This window comes from Plectropomus leopardus, chromosome 4, assembly GCF_008729295.1.
Source record: "Plectropomus leopardus isolate mb chromosome 4, YSFRI_Pleo_2.0, whole genome shotgun sequence".
NCBI classification, from domain to species: domain Eukaryota; kingdom Metazoa; phylum Chordata; class Actinopteri; order Perciformes; family Serranidae; genus Plectropomus; species Plectropomus leopardus.
The window spans coordinates 7,098,199-7,117,633 of NC_056466.1; the positions used below are offsets into that span (position 1 = coordinate 7,098,199).

Below are 19,435 nucleotides of genomic sequence, written 5' to 3' on the forward strand. Positions count from 1 at the left end.
CACATGGTGAATGTGTGGTACTGTTTGGAACAGATCCAAACCACTAAGTGATTTCTACAGAAATGTAATGAAAGACGTATGGTGTAGTTTTTTTTTCTTCTTGAGCTTGTGAAATAACAAAAGAAAGTAGCAAGTGCATATTGAAATCAGAAGCAAAGTTTTGCTCAGACAGTGCAAGACAGTGGTAGATTCACAGTTGCTCAGGGCCAGGTCATTTTACTGATATGCAAGCACAGTTTCAAAGGATTTTCATTTAACATAAACTTTATAAAACCCTACATTTATGGGCATTTAAACACACTATTACATGAAAAAAAGTGTTTTTTAATCACTGAAGGAATGCTGAATATCAGCATGCTCAGGGGAACAGAAAATAGACAAAAACTGCACAGAAGAGAATCATCCCAAAAAATTTTTTCCACTTAGAATACTGGAATATGATGCTTGAGACATAACATATGGATTCCAACTTGGTTCTTGCAATGAACAAGCAGCTGAGAGACCTGCAGGGCACATAACCAAAGATTTACTATTATTATGTAGACTATAAGTCACTCTGTTGAGCATAAACCTCCAACAGAAGCTGATGCTGTCTTGTGTGAAATAGCTGGGGCATGCGAGCAGTTGTTTGGTGTTGATGTCCTGGATGAGCCAATGTTTACTTTGGTGTACAGTATAAGTGCTGCTGCTCACTATTGACCCGGAGCAGTGTTTCACAAAATCTTGGATGTTGTAGATAACAGAGCACATGTTTTCTATAAACATTTCCTGAAGAGGATCACCCGGTATGACGTCTTCCTGCAGCTGGATAAGAGCGGAACATTAGTGCACATTGAGGACATGCCTCAGTAACATTGTAGAGAATCTTTCCAAACAAGGCTATGCACATGGTAGAGATGCATGACACAACAGGTGTGATAATGTGACCTAACAACTGCACCATGCTTGCACCATTCTTCCACCTGCACACAATAAAGTGTGGGATGTAATGGACTGCTGCTCCCTAGAGGAAATGCTATTTTTAACGTGATGATTCCATGCCTTTGTCTCTCATGCAGATCACAGTCAATATGCAATGTCCAGTGAGTCAGAGGCATGCCAAACACCCTTTTTTAAAGAGTAACTAAACCCCTAAACCCATTTTTTCAATGGAAAAACAATTTATATTAGTATTTAGCTGTGCTGTAAATTGATTTAGGTCCAGCTCTCGACATTTGAGTGCTAAATATTAAAATTCTACATATTATGTTATAAATATGCATAGTGACTGCCCTCTAAAAGTTGTAACCTGGCAACTGCAATTTCATTTTGCTATTGGCTGATCCTGGTACCAGGAGCATGCTTTTATCACCAACCAATGATGCCTGATGATATGCAGTATAAACTGTGTAGTATAATTAACCAGAACTGGCGAGTTTCATGTGCATGTAAAAACAGAGGTTTCTGTGGGTATTTTGCAATAGTCAGTTGCACAAAAAATGCAACCGGCGCATCTACTGTACGAGATTGTGGCTTTACAGTGTGCAGCACTAGTCCAGTTAGAGACTGCAGATAGAACAGATACCAACTGCCTTCAACTGGCTGATGCAAATCAGATTGAAAGAGGCAAAAGGTTTTGTATTCTTGGGGGTCTGTTTCTGTGTCACCCTGACCCTTTGAAGTGGCATATTTGAATCATCAGTCGGAAACCTCTCTGTTGACTAAGACTGTTAAAGTTGAGCAGTTATTTGTTTGTTTTTTTGGTAGTCAGTGTTGTGTGCAGTGTATTTCTGGGGATGCTTTGGTCTTCAAAATTTTGCTGCGGAGTGAACAGTCTTGACTTACATGCCATTCTTCGATGCAGAGCTGCAGACATGCAGGACGTGAGTGACATGGAGAAGAAACTTGGCAAAGAGTGAGAGAGAGACTGCTCCTCTGCTTAGAGAAGGGGAGATTACAGCTCACAGCAACTAAATACAGTCTGCTTTTGTCTGATATCTAGTGTCTTCAAAACATATTTTTGCTTAGTTACTGCAAAATAAAGCCACAAAAATGTGTATGTTGTGTGTGTGTATGTGTGTGTGTGTATCTATGTTTTAGTGTTCTGGGTCTTACATTGCTCCTTCTAGTTGCACGAGGATCTAAGAAGATGAAATGCAACTGTAATTTTATGCCAAAATTTGCAAACAACAATAAGAACAACCTCAACCTTGGCTGACCTAGAATGGGTTTGTTTGGATTCCAGAAAAGCGCAAAAATAGACCTCCTCTTGAAAATGGCTCATCATGAATGACTGTTGCAACTTTAAATAACACATTCAGTCTCACCACCAGCTCCTTGTGATACATATTGTTGGAGTATTTCCATACATATTAATAACCTCTCGGCTGTGCCTTGAAACAGTTTATTTAGCTGGTTAGTTCATTTCCAGGTAGCTGTTGTTAATAGACATGCAGTGTGTGATAGCTTATTGTTTCAGTGCAGCTGCTTTATTCATTTCCCATATGTGTTAAGTTAATGAACTGGCAGTAGCGTTCTGGGCTGATAGCTCTTTTGTTAGATGACCTGTTAGAGCTGATTTCAATCAGAGGAGGAAGTTCACTGTGGCCAGAATGAGGCTATGTCAGCATGTGTTTGGCTTTGGCTGAGTGTCTGTAGACCTTAATGTGCAAATGCATTTTCATGTGTGTACCCATGTGTGTGTGTACCAGTGGTTAAGTTCAGTGTGTATCAACAATACAACGGAATCGAGGAAAGTGAATAATGCTAATGCTTTAGTATGCATGGAGTGATAGTCTGAGTCGAGATGCAGATTAAACAGCCTCGTTTGGCTACCACACAGCAGTGCCTCAGGCTTGTAACAATAAAAGGTCACTCTAGAATTTGCAGTTTGATATTGAAAAAAAAACTGTATTACTCATGTATTGGGATGTGCACATTTTAGAGTCACGTTTTATTGTGACCAGCCCAAGGCACACCTGTGTAGCAATCATGCTCTTTAATAAGCATCTTGATGCCACATCTCCTAAGTGGATGGATTATCTAAAAAAGAAGTGCTCATTAACAAAGATTTTATCAAATTTGCAACAAAATTTGAGAGGATTTAATCTATTGTTTGCATAAAAGTCTTAGTTCTATAATTTAAACTTGTGAAAAATGGGAGCAAACAGAAAGCTTTGCCTTTATGTTTTTAGTCAGGACAAGTAGTTACAATGTTTAATGTGGTGACTAAATATCACTTGTAGTTTTGTCTTTCCTGGCTGTTGATGAGCTGTTAGCACTGTACCATAGATCAGATTCGGATGGTTAGGGTGTTCGACTGGTACATTTGAGTCTGAAATGCTTTTGTATTGCTCTGTTGCCCTTCACTGAAAGAGCATAACATTGTCGTTGGAAAAGCAAATATCGGACTTGATAAAGTCGGACTTGTTGCACATTTTGAAAATTGGACGAAGGTGTCTGAATGATTCTTGGCCCAAAATAATCATGAAACTTCATGAGGCATGCCACCCTTAAGTTGAGGTAAGAAAAAAGGAGGCCAAGGTTGAAGCTGAGAGGCTTTCGCCTGGCAGCTGTAACAAGGCTGTGGGTGCTGAGACACAGTCTTTTTGAGGTTTCACAAGACATTCTTTCACTCTGCTGGTTTTTCCTAACTGCTGTGTTTGGCTGCAGTCTCAGACTACTGGCCAGAGTTTGGAGATTTGCATAGTATGTCATTCAAATGATGGAAGATCAGATAGAAAATTTACAGTTCCACTGAATTCTCATGACTGCTTGAATGTGATTATAAATAATTTGTCTGGAAATGGATGTATGGAAAGGTGAAGAGTCAAATGTGGCCATTTCTTTTTAGAGCGCTCTGTGGTTTGTTTCGTCATCCTGAAAGTTTTGTTGTGCTGATTTGTTCTGGCAGTGCCTTGAAGCAGCTGGCACTTGTTAAAAGGTTTCGACACTTAGCAGGTAATAGAAGTTGTGCTAAACTGTATAATTAACAATTTGACTGACCGTAAGTATCTGTAAGCGTTTATGTCTGTCTGGTGGTTCTCTGTAAAAGGGTTTAGCTCAACACCTGCGCTGTCATGAAATTTCACTCTGCGGTGTGCCACTATTTTCATTCTGTCTTTCATTCTTCCATATTGTGCCTAATGTGTTCTGGTTTTGTCATACTTGGCTATGTTACCATTAATACCTCACATATGGTTTGTTAAAGGTATTATTTTTTTGCTCCACTGGCAATGGGGCCCAACAATGGTAATGTCAGCTGGGCTGTCCCTCCTTCCAACGTTCCAGTCCATAGCAAGATATCGTGACAACTAACTGCCAGATGGCAAAGAAATTTGCTTTGTATATTTATGGAACCTAGACAAGAAATCCCAATGTTTTTGATGACCTAAGAATTCTCGCAACACCATCATCAGCCAAAACTTTCATTTCTACAGCAAAAATATCAGGCAGCACTGCATGAAGTTTAGAGTTCCTCATGCTCCTCAGAGAAATAACCCTTTCCATTTTGAGCACTTTATGAAACCACATGCAGCAAAAAAAGTAACTTTACAAAACAAACAAAACACACCTAACTAGGAAGGTAATGAAACTCACAAGAATAATAGCTTCTTCTTCATACATCGGAGCACTGTCCAGATGTCCAGAACTGATAACCAACAACTCACAATTTCCTATGATTTGTATTGGTTACAGATGTTCCAATTGGTCAAATTGGGAAAAAAACAAAAACCACTCTAAGTCCTGAAAACAGTAGGTAGCTGTATGACAATGAAAACCAACATTCAGTGGTACAAACACGTACTAAGGCAAAGAAAGAATTGTGTGCAAAGTGGGAGCTCTCCATTCAGCACTACAAATACCAAAACACAAACTAAAAACCAACAGCATTATTTTCTTCTTTTTTCTGTCTTTTTCATTGCAGTCTTTAATTCTGTTTAAATTTGTTTTTTTTTTCCTTCTTACTTAAACATCACAGCAGGTCATTCAAAAAGCTACAATCATTCCTAGTTTTTGCAGTGTGGATGCAATAAGAAGAGTGTTTTTCAAGTTATGAAAACATTATGAAGGTCCACAAATGCCTTATCTTTACAATGAACACGAGACTACCTGTGTCTTTGATTAAAATGTACTGGTTGGCAACTAAAGATGGATAGCCCTTGTGGGAAGTCTCAGTGACGCCAGAGTTCAGATTGCTTGAGTGACCTCTGTGAGGTCGCGTGAGAAGAAAGGCTGTAATAGTAAAGATAGATCTGCAACTTCAGACTGGAAGTCACCCTAAGCAAGAAAAAAAAATCTAAGTGCATCTGTATGGCCACTGGCAGAGCTCCATGCCTCCTTAGGCCTCTTCAGAGTTTGACATAGCGCATTGATCAAATTCAAAGTTAATCGTCTTGGCAGTTTAAACGGTTCAGGAAATTTAAAGCTACAATTTAGGGGTTGAGTAGCCTTTTAATCATCATATTTCCGTTTTCCTATTGTTCTCCATCTTCACTGTCATTGCCGGGCAGACCTAACAACAGTGCTGCTGTCAGTTATTTTGAATTAAGGACAGGGTCCTATGATCCCTAACTTGGGAAATCCCTAAGTTAGGATGGATCTGTAAAAGTTTAATTCCTATCCGAAGATGAGATAGGAACATTTTTCTGTAATACCAAAAATCTGGAATGTCATCCTAAACTGAGATAAGATGGATTTCAGACTTAAGAGGTTTTTGTAATGAGGCCCTGGACGAACTTTTCAACCCAGTGGTGGTCAGCGTGATCTGAAAGAGCTGTGTGTGTGTGTGTGTGTGTGTGTGTGTGTGTGTGTGTGTGTGTGTGTGCTGTAACCATGGTGAGCTCTCCAACAGGTCAAAAAGACTGAGGTCAGCCTTAATGATATCCTCATTAGGATGAGAGGGACAGAGACAGTTTAAGCTGTTTAAGGGTCTTGAATAGGAGTCATTGAGACTAATTAGTTTCCATTCATGCTGTTCAACTCTGTGATTGAAAGAAAGAAGTGGCTCTCAGGGTTTCTGTTATATTCTGTACAACAGTCTTGTGTAAGTATCTTTATCAGTGCCATGTGAAAAACCAAGCCCAGCTCCTTATTCCTCTCTTTGTTCTTCAAGTGGTAATCCTTAACATTCTCGTCCATTGTTTTCAGGTTAAAATGTGCTCATTTCCCCAGTGATTGAAGCCTCAGGTTCAACTCCATGTTAAGGGTTCCCTTTTGAAGGGTCATTGTTGAAAGAATGTGTGAAATAGTGGCTTCTTCTGACAGAGTACCTTTACTGATTAAATTCAAAGTGTAGGCCAATTGAATGGGACTTAGTTGCCTTCAGGATTTTCACAAAACAAATGTAAATATATTTAATTGTGACACATGTAGGCAAAAACAAAGTAGAAACTACATTAGATGACTGGTGGACATTGACATCACCTTATCAAACTTTTATGGCAAATCCAGCTGACACTGAGAGTATTAGGAGTACTGGTGACAAAGTTAAAAATGAGAAGCTAAACTGCCAGATGTGTTTCTCGGGTCTGCTGACAGAGAATAGGAATGAATATTATTCATCAGGTGGACAGAAATACAGGGCAGCTGTAACTCAGGAGGTAGAGTGGTTTCCTACCGATTCGAGGGTCACTGGTTCGATCTTTGGCCCTTGAAGTCTACATGTAAAAACGTCCTTTTCCATTGGGCAATATACTGAACCCCAAATTACTCCCCTTAGCTATGCCATTGGTATGTAAGAGTGTGCATTTTGTTGGTAATTGCTGTAAAAATCAGTGACCATCCTCACAGAAAAACTTGACAGCAGTTTCCAGTAGTCCTGTCCTGCAGTAGGGCTGGAGCAGTGTAAAAAATGTTAAACCAGTTTGACATTAAGCAAAACACCAGGCTGGTGTATAAAACTTTACCACTGGGTATACATTCAACTCAGTAGCTCCTAATTGGAAGATAATGAGACTGAAAAAGTCCATGAATGAGAGTGTACAAACTCCAGTCCACTTGGTGGCAGTAATGCACCCCCAAGCCGGTTTGCCAACTGCCAATAAACACTAAAGAGGAAGGAAAAGCAGCGCGTAAAGTGACACAACAATATTGAGGCAGTTTTTGCTCTCTAATGCTCTGCCATGTTTCATCTCGTCATCCCAAAAAGCACATTAACTTTCTCGTAAACAAACAAAATGTGCACCGGTCTTACCCCCTCCCGCCTCTACTGAAATCTGATCTCCTTTATGTTGCACAGTGCCTTTGAGACACTTGTGGGTCTGTTAGTCTGTTTAGAAACAAACATAATCACTAATTTAATACAAGTTGGATTAAATGCTGAGATGCCTTCAGCAGAGGTTTCTGATGTAAGCTACTTTTTAGAAGAAGAATATGTGACAATGACAAGCGCTGATTCAGCTGCTTTGCCTAAAATCAAATGTAATAAAGCTCGTGCACCAGACTGGACAGGTAAAACTGGAAAGTGACCCAACACTATTATATAGCTACCTGTTTGTGTTTATTCCATGACTATTTTACTGTTGGATAACTATTTCATGTTCTGATAGTGCTGATCCACCATGCCTTTTGCACCTTGCCTTAATTCACCTGGTCTCTCTCTCTTTTTCCTTTTGCTCTTTTTGCAGCTTTTTGAAATCACAGTGCCAATCACCCAAGGCACCAAGCCAGTGACCATCAGTGTGGCCAACCACACGCAGTGCAGCTGTCTGTCCAAACTGGACGTCTACAAGCAAGTTCACAGCATCATAAGGAGATCCCTGCCTGAGTAAGAGCTCGTACTCACTGCATCATTCTGTCTCTGTGGATCTCTCTCTCTCTCGCTCTCTCACACACACACACACACACACACATACACACACACACAAGTTCTGTCAGTTCTGTCAGCTTTTCACACAGTATTCACACTCAAGAGACCTCTGTCTGGTGCATGTCTCCACACAGCTCTCAGTGTGTGTGTGTGTGTGTATGTGTGTGTGTGTAGGACGGGAGAAGCATTTTCCTTTTTTCTAGCCGAGGTGTTCTCATTGCACACACACACACACACACACACACTCAAAACAAGAGTTTGAATCTATTGTTACAGACGTTGCTTCCTGTGCTGTGTGTGTGTGTGTGTACAGTTGGTGTTACTTTAGGAAACACTCTCAGATTATGTCTTGATTAACTTCTCAGAACTTCACATGACGAGTGTGTATGTTCCTGAGTGCATACCTAAATGAAGCATGCAGTGATTTATGACCTCTTCATAACACTCTCTGACAGTCAGGATCCCATAAGGAAGTGGTCCATGCTGTATGTTTTGGTGTCGGTCCTAAAAACAGAAGGATGCACATACATTACAATGATTTCTATGTCTTAGTTCATTAATTAATGTCATGTTGAGTTGACATCACTTCCAACAGTTGGCCTCACATCAGTTTTATTACAAAAAACATTTTTAGAGGGTGAACACTGCCAAGTCTGTCCCTTGTCTCCTGTTCAGTTTGTGATCTTTATGGACAGATTATGTTGCTTAGGAGAGGACAGTCTCCAGTTTGTTGACCTTAAGTTTGTGTCTGTGCTTCTGCCAGTGTCTGTCGACCTTCTTACTCCAATTCAATTCAATTCAATACAGTTCAATTCAATTCAATTCAATTCAATTCAATTCAATTCAATTCAATTCAAGTCAAGTCAAGTCAAGTCAAGTCAAGTCAATTCAATTCAATTCAATTTAATTCAATTCGAGTCTCCCTGAGCAATCCCTCTTCCAGGATGGACAGATCTGCAACAGATGTTGTGGTTGTGCTGATGCCTTGGGCCTGCTTGCAGCGCCATTGACCTTTGAACTTCAGGGGCAGTTTGCAGCTGAGTGTGAAGGGGCATAGGACATGGTGCTCTGCCAGCAAGCAGTGAAGGGGAATGCTTCAGGTTGGAAACAAGTTTCTGCTACTGAGTTTGAATATGAGCAGGTGTGGTGCCAGAAAGACTCTGTATGGATAAAGCCCAAATTTAATGAGACAGTTCACCCCCAATTCAAAAATAAAGATTTTATAGATATGGAACTAGATGGCACTCGGCTTGTGGTGGGTTAGGCTAAAGGATATATTTAAAAAACGCAACAACAATGTCTCCTTCCAGAAATCATGACCAGATTACTCAAGATAATCTACATACCTTGGTGTGAGCAGTTTCATGTAGGAACCATTTCCTTTTTACCAAACTACACCCTCTAACTGCATGGCTGCGTAGAAGCAAGCACATATCTATTGTTTCTCACCACTGAGCTAAGTAACATAACAGCTCAGCCAGGGATGATGCCATTAATGTTTTTATCTCACACTGTCACAAGCAGGACCCTCGTTTGCTTGAGTAGATTCACATCTCCTTCTGTGCAGTGACTTGATTAGCGAGTGTAGCTTGGTAGAAAGAAAGTAGTTTCTACATGAAACTGCTACGTCACCCAGAAGCTCACAGCAAAACAATCTAGACTGATAAAAATAGCACTAAAGGTAAGAGGGAATATATGTATTTTTGATTTCGAGGTGAACTGCCCCTTTAAGGCTCACTCCAGATTTTAATATTTTAGGTAGCAGTACATTTTACAGTGTACAGATAAACCTGTGGTGGACAAACTCTGTAGGAAACACTGTTATAACTCAGCTCAAGAGTATCGTTTTCATTTCTGAACTGTAGTATCTTGTAGCTTATTGCAGACATGCTGTGTGGGGTTGATATTGATGTATCTTTACCAACACCATATATAGATATATATGCTTATAGTTAATGTGCAGGAAATCTCCTTGTAACCTATATGAGAGGAATCCCCACTGCGTGCTGCTCAGCTCTTTTTCCAGTCCCTTTCATTTTTCACATCAGGTGAATAAGCAGTGTGATGAACGATGCTCAGATCCCGATGCAGATGAAATTCAAGAAGACGTTGTTAGAGGAAGCCTCCCTGTGTGTGTGTGTGTGTGTGTGTGTGTGTGGGTTGGGAACACTACTGGAGAGTAATGACCTGCTCAATATGGAATGTGCACTTAAATGTGTCATAGAACTTCACAATAAATCTAAACCAAGAAGATTTCGTCAATGAAGGCTGTGTGTATGAGTGTGTGTGTTTGTGCATGTGTTTGAAAGACATATCATTATAATGTAACCTGTAGGATGTAAGCTGCTATAATATGACTAATGTTCTGCAAATTACATCGAAATCATATGCATTTAGACGACTTCAGACTTTCACAGTGACTCATAGGAAAGATCTATTGTTTTCACTCCCTAAACTCAGTTTTTCTTTCTGTGGATGTTGTAGTTGCTCACATTTATGTGAACAGGTCTTGAGGCTGTGGAGTGTGTGTGTGTGTGTGTATGTGAGGGGGAGAGAGAGGGAGAGAGTCGGACCACTTGTGACATTAGAGAAATGTTGATACGTGCAGGTATCTGACAATATATAAATGAAAACACGCTCACAAAACAGTGCTGTTACAGTGTGTCAGATTATGGCTGGAAAAGGAAACGCATTGTGAAGATTTTCACACCTACAAATCATCCAACATGTGAGAATACACAAAAGTGAGCATGAAGCGCACGTATGTTTCACATTAGAAGTGAGAGAAACACACCAGCAGCCTTTTTTCCCCAAAATCTCTGTTTTCATTCTCACCATCTTTTTCATCCCTCTTTTTCCTCTTAGACCCCCATTAGTGAGCATGTCCGTTTCGTTTATGTGTCTGTGCCACTGTAGCTCGAATAGAAACCACACTGTGTCTCTTGTCGTCGCCAGACTCTTTCTCAACTTAAAACAATTTGTCGGTCTGCGAACACACCGCCTGCTGTCTCTCTCTGTGTCCGAGTCAACGGTTCCCTAAATGTTGCTTTTTAGCCAGACCATTTTCTCATTGTGGTATTTTATATAATAGAGTGTGTGTGTTTGTGTGTGTGTGTGTGTGTACAGAGGAAGTGTATTTTTCTTGGCAGTTTGTAGAAATCCAAACAAGGTATCTGGTTTCCGTAGTAATGTCAGCATCAGGCTGAAGTTTGTTTTCCATAATATGAATAATCACATTTTTTGACATATTTATCAAGTTGATACTAATTAACAAAAGCAATACAGAGTGACTTCGGAGGCAATGGTTTCCACAGCCTTTGATTTTTCCTCGCCCTACAGCAGCTGACTTTTCTGACATGAACACCATGTGTTTGTAGCTGGTGGTGTTTTCTCATGTGGTTTGACCACAACTTACCTCTGTTACATTTATTGTAAAGACCAAATACTGACATCAAAAGTTAATGTTTGTGCTCGCCACAAGTGATAAAGATGTTCTTTGGCCATAGACAAAGGACAAAAGTCCCTTTCATTTTCAAAAAATTAGCAGTTTCTTCCAGGTTCCAGTATGTGATGGCTGCCCTTTACTCAAAATAAGAAAGTGGCTGTATTGTTGTCATTTTGGAGTGTTGCAAACTTTTTTTTGAGGAGAAACCAAAGACAAATATCACAAGTTTTGGCCAATCAATTCATTCAGTTTTGTGTAACAAGTTCTGGATCCAACTTGGACCTGCTTTACTTCTTTTCTTTATGCAATGAGCGACATAACATTTCATGTGTGACAAATGAAACAGAGATTTGTTTACAACCTGTCTGATCACATGACTGCACCTGTTTTTGAAACACGTTCCCACTTCGAACTTGTCACATGGTGATGCTTGGTCAGTGACCCTCCGCGTTAACCTATGAAGTTTTAGGTATCCTTGTGCATCAGCTGTTTATACTCTGGGATGCCGCCATAGTGATGTCATCAAATGTACATGGTGGGATAAAGTAGCACGGCCCCTATGTTTACATAACAGCGCTGACTGTCGCGATGGTTTGGATTAGGCACCAAAGTCACGGATGGTTAGAGTTAGGCAAAAGAGGCACATGGTAAGGTGTAAAAAAAACACACATTCACATGGGAATCAAACTCTGGACTCCCAAATAGTTCAGCCACCTCACCACCTGCCCACCCGCCCACCTATAAGCGCACTCATGCTCCTTGTATTACGTGGTCATTGGCAGCATTATTACCTGATGCTGTCCTTCAACAATTCAGGTGCACCCAAACAGTTTCGTCCGGCCGTGTTATCATCTGACTCCTCCGTGCGTGTTGCATGTGGCTTTTGACCTGATTTCTGCTTTCTATAGACTTGGTTGCAGTGATAATGCTTTGTAAAGCTCAACAATAAATCTGGTAAGTAAAAACGTCATCATAAGTGACAGAAATAATGCCAAAAACGTAGTTTCATGGGGACTCCCTGAAAGGAACTACCCTCTGGGATGCTCCCCAGAGAGCTTCTTGCCTTCAGTCACACTGCCAATAGCATCGCTGAGAAATAGTGTAGCCGGCGGTTTGTACAGCAACATAGATTTTGCATTGACAAGTCAAAGTTGTGTTGTACAGTACAGTTCTATGTTCAGTAAAGACCAGACTTCACTGTAGGTCCATTTGTCCATGTTTCCTCCCATTTTCTGTTGCAAGTTGCTGTTTGTTTTTTGTGTTGTCTGTAGTTTCAACAGCTAGTGGATTTTAAAAAATGTCAGTTGCTGCATTGGCTGTGTTCAACTAATCAACATACACGTGTGTCACTCATTGTGCCTCTTTTGCTGGGAGAGTGCCTACTCTTAAATAACAGCTAGAAAATGAAATGTAGTCTTTCAAAACGATGTTAAGAGAATTCTGACTATTCCTTGGTCTAACTGTACTGACACGACAGAAAATCACTCAAAATATGAAAAAGCGCCTTGTAAGGTACTTAAATACTGACACGTTCCTGTCTCTGAGGACACTGGATATCTAAGGGATTGTTAAGGCATCATGATTCAGTAGAGAACCACTCATATTCACAGTGACACATCAGCTGATAAATGTCAGCCTGCTCATTTCCTGTACAGTGACTGACGTCACCAGAGACTTATGGCAAATATGTGGATGATAATAATCTGTTTTTCATGTATGTATGTGTGTGTGTGTGTGTGTGTGTGTGTGTGTGTTTGTTAGTCATGTTTCCATGTGTCATCATTTTACTGCTGGGATTTTTCTCTACAGCTGTTATTTCTGTTATTTCCCTTTTTTATTTATTCATACATTAGTAATTACTAGCTAGCTAAATCAACTTATTCCAGACATATTGTTGAAAAAAAACTAAAGCAACAGACAAATGTGCAATCATCTTATGAAACCTTTACTTATAAACCACTGATATTTTAAACCTTCATGTATTACTGTCGATCAACACAGAGCGGGAAGTTAATCATGACAGTCTCTATAATTTCTGCAACAATGGCAAACTTTAAAGGCCGTAAAAATGTTGTTCCTGACTTTAAATAGAGCAGTTAATGGAGAAAAGAAATGAGGTGTAAGAAAGAAGGAAAAAACATTTAAGAGGATCGGTGAAAGAAAACTAAAAAAAAAGAAATGAAACCAGAGAAAATAAATAATGAGTTCATGTGGTCTTAACATAGCAAACAGAGCTGCTGTAGCCTCAGAAAGATATCAGTAACTCTCCTCCACCTATCTGAAGTTGACCCGAGAGGCCTGCCTTTGATGGTGATGTTTATTTGCCAACAATCTGCTTCCTTCCAGCCTCCCAATCAACTAAATTGTTCAAAGCCATGTTTGATCCATTTACCATTAAATTGTCACACAAATATAGAAACTTTGGAATCTGTGTAATGAAGGTTTCTCTGTCCAAACCTCTCAACAGAAAAAAATATGATATTTGATGATTCTTTAAATGGCATTGCTACAAACAATAGCATATCTGCACATGGCAACTGCAGTATGGTAAATTTATTCCATGCACAGCTGTGCTAGTGAATCTATGAGGCTGTTAGGTAGGGCTACCCCAGATACCATTTTTGGGGCTCAAAAGTAATGCTTCGGCATTTAGTTTTGGCTGTTGGTAAAGTAGAGAAAGTACAACCAAAATCCTTTTTTTTTTGGTTCTGCTGCATGGTTTGTAACGATTAAGTATTGGATATATATCTAAAGCTTGATAAATGCAGCATTAGAGGGCCTGCCACTGTATGTAAGCATTGCTCATTCCAAAATGACATAAGGCTGTAAAAATCCCAGAGATATCCCATCAAAGATAATCCTCTCTTACTTCCCTCTGCCCTCTGTCCGTCTGATTGAAGCCAACCCAAGAAATCTTTCTTTGATCAAGGTGTTTATTTGTCTACAATCCCTCAAATGGCTTATCGTGGGCAGCGGGATCAGAGAGTTAACATTCACACGCATACAGAGCCAACAAAGTGCCCATTTTCTGAAAAGTTTCCCCTTTTCCATTTTTTTTTGGCTCAGTTGATACTTGTTTTAGCGTTAAGACTTTGTTCCAAACATTTTAAAGATCATTTAAAATGAATCTTTCACATGCAATTAGATTGGATTTATTGGAGAAATGTGACCTTTGCTGCCATAGTTATTAAAGAGTCACTCAAGCTGAAAATCAGGGCTAGGCTGCTTTCTAACTGCCATCTCTGGTTAAAAGGTTCAAGCCTGTTTCCCCTCTGAGCACATCCAGCATCACTGCTGTAAGTTAAGTTAGTCTTTGAAGATACACCAAATCATTACCAAACAGTTTTTACACTTTCACATTCTACAGAGTGCTGCCCATCTGTTGAATACGAGTGCAAAAAATATCAGACTTGCTTTGGATTGACACACATCTCACTATCACTCATTTAAGTTTGGCTGACTGCCAATTTGGCACGGCTTGTACACATTGGCAGCACTGAACTTCAGTTTTACATGGAGGATTGGTGAGAGCTATTGGGATCCAGTTATCTTGAACAATGAGCCAAAAAAGACAATCAAAGCTGACTGAATCCTCATGTGCAGATTGAGTACAATGGGAATTAAACTGGCTAATGGCTGATTATGCTCATATTGGCTAATTAGGCCAATGAAGGGTATTAATTCTCAGTTTGAATTGCAGCATAAGAGAAACATTTAATGGAGCTACAAATTGATTGTAACTAAAAAAATGTTTTGAATCACGAAGAAAATCAGCATTTTTGTCTTTGTCCAAACTATTTCATGTTAACTGTCAGTACGACTGTAATGATTCAGCTACCTATTTGAGACAAACTGAAAGGGACTAGAAGCAATATAGTGTTACTATAACAATGCATCAAATGACAGCGTGCAGTGTGAGATGCATTGTGTAGGTATGTTGAAAAAGAGTTTATTGTACAAAAGCAGAAAACAAAGGAGCAGGCGGTGGAGGCAGGGAGCTGGCTGACTCAAAGAAAAATCTTTGGTGAAGGCTGAGCACATGCAAAAAAAATCAGTGAAAACACGAAGACTGGTAAAAAAGCACTGAAGGAACACAGAGAGCACTACAGAACTATAAAGAATTATCCGGCAGAGTTGTGGAGTGAAGACAAAGCTTATATACACAGGTTGATGAGCTGAGTGGGGGGAATAAGTCTTGTGTGTGCAGAAAAAGTCTCGCAGTTTAAACTTACAAAAAATTAGAGCTAAAAGACAATTGCTGCATCTATATTTTCTGGTCAGTATTTCAAATCAACAGCTGGCTTAAGTGCCTGTTTTCATTGGTAATTAGCTATATAATATGAAGGCGTGTAGTAGGATAGGATATCTATAATATCTTTACAATATCTTCATATAGGATCTGACTAACCAAAATTTGAATTGATTTGTGATTTTTCAATACCTCTGAAGCAAGCAATAACATGTCGTGTCCATTTTAAATCTTTCTTTCTGCTGAAGGTGTCCAGTGGCCAACAGGACGTGTCCTCCTGGTCAGTCTTGGAGCAGCAGGCAGTGTCGGTGTGTCAGCATGACCGCCAATGTGCACCACAACCCGCCTCCTCCACCACTGCCCCCTCCAAGGCCTTCCCAGCAGCACCTCGGTGAGTGTTTGCAGATTTGCACACAAACACATTTTTGTAGCATTTCTTGTCTTTTTTTCTTTTTTCAGAAAACACTAGAGGGAATTGTGTTTTCTTACTTTTCCTGCAGTAGCCCAGACCAAATGACAAAAGACGGCTGCCAACAAAACTAAGATTATAGTAATAAGCCGAGTAGATGGCAGAGCCATTGGAAGCTGTGTGTGTGGTCATGTGAATGTGTCTTTATTTTTGTGAAACCTATAGATGTAATTAATGATGTAGACAGGAAAACAGCCTTTAATGTGGAAACACTATAGTGACGTCAGCTGCTGTTTACACAGCACTGACTGCATTCCTTAAATCCACTTCTCTCGGCTCAATGCACTACAGCTAATGGGAGCTCTCTGGTGGGAATTCTCTATAATGTGGCTTAAACATGAGAGAACCGACTGTAAAGGTTTGCCACAGGTGGTGAGAAGGACCTCATCTGTAGAGCACTAAGCACTGCAGTGCATATCTGCCAGCTTTATAAATGTATCAAAGTGTATTTTTACTTAGCAAGTATCATTTCTCCAACTTGATGAATAGTTGAGGCACATGTGGTAAGAAAGGAAAAGGTCACTGGATGTAGCATTGTTGTCTTTTCTAAACAAAAAAGGCAGTGTTTTCGCTTGACAGCTTACACAATTCAGTCATTGCAAGGTAAATTGAAAAATCTAAAAAGTTGCCCTTGGGTCTTTATGCAGGTCATTTTCCAAAGGAATAATTTGTCTGTTGTAGCCAACAGTGTGACATCACCTGGAAATGTGTGTTTATTTTTCCAACAACTATATCTTTGACTGAAGTATCTTTTTAACAAACTCCCATTTACTCATGATTCTTTGCTAAAGAAAAATGGTTTTAAGCCTCTGCTCCAACGTCAGCTGTGGCCCAAGGCTTTATGTTTTTATGATATCTATTCTTCCATTCTTTTAAATGCAATATCTCAAGAACTCCTTAAGGGTTTTTCTCCAAATTTGGCACATCTACTTGGACTCGATGAGTTGAGTAGATTTTGGTCGTCAAAAGTCAGTGTCAGTGTGACCTCACATCCACCTCACTCTCTTGAATGCTTTATCTCAGGGACGCCAGGAGGAAATTTTTCCAAATTGGCACAAACATCCACTTCGAGTCAACAATAAACTGACTGGAATGTGGTGGTCAAAGGTCATGGTGACCTTACAAAACATGTTTATGGCCATTAGGGAAGCATTCATATGTGTATTATGATAAAATCTCAAATAAATGTCTAATGAGATAAAATGATGAGGTTATGATATTATGTTTTCAAAAAGTCAAAGGTTGAAAAGGTCAAAGGTGAAGTTCACTATGGCATCATAATGTTTTCTTGCCATTTTCAACACCAAAACTTAGGAACAGAAGGGGAGACATTTGGTCAGACACTGAACTGATAAAACTCGTTTTTAGTGCTCAGCTTGAAACTATGCTGATTGTATAGATTTTCAGTGCTGCTGTGGTTGAATACGTGTATGAAGCATCCACGTTTTCGAACTTGTTCCTTCTTTTCAGCAACATCCATATTTGAAGCATTGTCAACTGTCTGACTAAATACAAATCTGGACAGACATGGATGCAATATAAAACTTGATTGTTTTGGCGGAGACAACCATAAGGTAGTAATTCTATTTTGACATTTGACTTCCTGTGAGACCTTTCTCGTTATTTTTGTTACAGTACGGTTCTTAGATGATACATCATTGACAGCAGAACTAGACCAATCAGCCAGTTTATAGTCTTATATAACCCTATTGCAGATGCATCTGTGTCATGTACATGACTGCCAATATTTAACAGGAAAATACAGTACAGAAATGATTGGTGTGAGGTAATTTACATATTCTGACATCAAAAAAACCAAAACACCAGTATCGATCAGGCTATAATTGACAACTGAAGTAATATTTTCCTATTCTTTCAGTATTATTATGGATACTTCTAATTATTACTCATTTACAATGATGCCAAGCATGAACAACAACATTAAAAACAATCAACAAATAAACAAGAAACAGTTAAAATATAAATAAAGTCATATAAACTAACAAACAATAATAGCAATGTAAATGGCTAAAAAATTAAATAAAATAAATGAAAACACAGGATAACAAACATGTTATGTGTTATGTTAATTGCCAAACTGCAAAATGTTTTGCCTGCTAATATAACAACTACTTTCAGCTCTGCAGTTATGAAGTTCTACATTTTACCATTTGATTAAAGTTTTGCAAATGAAACTTATCCTAAAATGGGGGAAACACAGCATCGCAGGAACAGGTGGCTTTAGATGAAACAAGCAAAATACAACAAGTTTGTGCAGTCAAGAGAGTTTGCTGAGTCCAACTTGGAACAAGCGCTCAAGCAAACCTCACAGAAAGCAGTTTGGGGTCAGATTACAAAACTGTTCTGAAGCCAGAACAGTGCAGTACTGCAGATGAACCTATAGATTACATCACAGTACAAGTAAATACAGTAGCTGCCAATAGATAAGACTGATCAGTGTGGCCTGTTGCTGCATGATGGAGTGTCCCCAAGGCCTGCAGTGAGCACACGCATACCAAACACCGAAACAAACACACACTGTTAGTAGAGCCATCGTTCTCTGTGTTAGTCTTTGTGACAGGAGAATGTTCATGTGTTCACTAAGGAGTATTTATGACCGCAGTGTGTTTGTTGAGAGTCTGTGTATGTTTGGTGTGCATTAGTGTGTGTGTGTGTGTGTGTGTGTGTGTGTGTGTGTGTGTGTATGTGAGTTCCTCTGTGTGTGTGTTCATGTGTGTTTGGCTATGATAAAACTCTGGACTATGTGTAAACAAACGAGACCGAGCAGAATGCGGAGACCCCAGAGTCGCAGATTCCACAGCGAATTACACATATTACAGACCAAAACAAATTATCTGTGAAAGATAGCAGGATATTTACTGTGCAGATTAGTGGAAAGCAAATAGGCTTTTTACTACCTCTCTATATCCTGCATATAATGACTACTTATTGACAATTAACACATTGTGTCCCTCTAACGTTAAGTTAAAGGTGGAGACTATGTAAAAAAAAAAAAAATAAAAAAAAAAACTCATTTATAAAAAACATTTATATGGAATGAGACGGACAGAGTGATGGACACATTGTTAGTGTTTTGGTGGTTTTACCCTGAAGAAGTGTGGTCAGTGTATCTTCATCCTGAATTTTGTCATTTTAGTAATAATACTGCGACTTGTCAAGTAAAGGATAATGCCCGAGGAGATGTGCATGACCAGTTTTTATTAGCTGCTGGGGAGGCGTGAACCATGCACAGCGGAGGATTTGGGTTAGGGCTGCGCATCAGATGGTTCACGCCTCCAAGTTGACCATTAAAAAACGATGAGGTACACCTCGAAAGGCATTATCCTGCTTATACCGTGGTCACTTACCAAAGAAATGAAAAATAAGAATATTCACATATATGTTTTTATGCTTTTTGCACTTAAAATCAAAAGTTTTTCACAAGCCATAACTCGGTTTCCCTGGTAATACCTGAGGGTTTAC

The 19,435-nt window shown here is 39.5% G+C and overlaps 1 protein-coding gene across 1 annotated transcript in view; it reads left to right on the forward strand.

Annotated features, from left to right (window-relative positions):
- Positions 1-19,435, forward strand: part of vegfc (vascular endothelial growth factor c) — a 49,067-nt gene that overhangs the window by 23,852 nt on the left and 5,780 nt on the right. The window contains exons 4-5 of the mRNA XM_042485461.1: positions 7,608-7,747; positions 15,732-15,874. Of these exons, the coding sequence (XP_042341395.1) occupies positions 7,608-7,747; positions 15,732-15,874 (283 nt within the window). The remainder of the gene's footprint in view (positions 1-7,607; positions 7,748-15,731; positions 15,875-19,435) is intronic.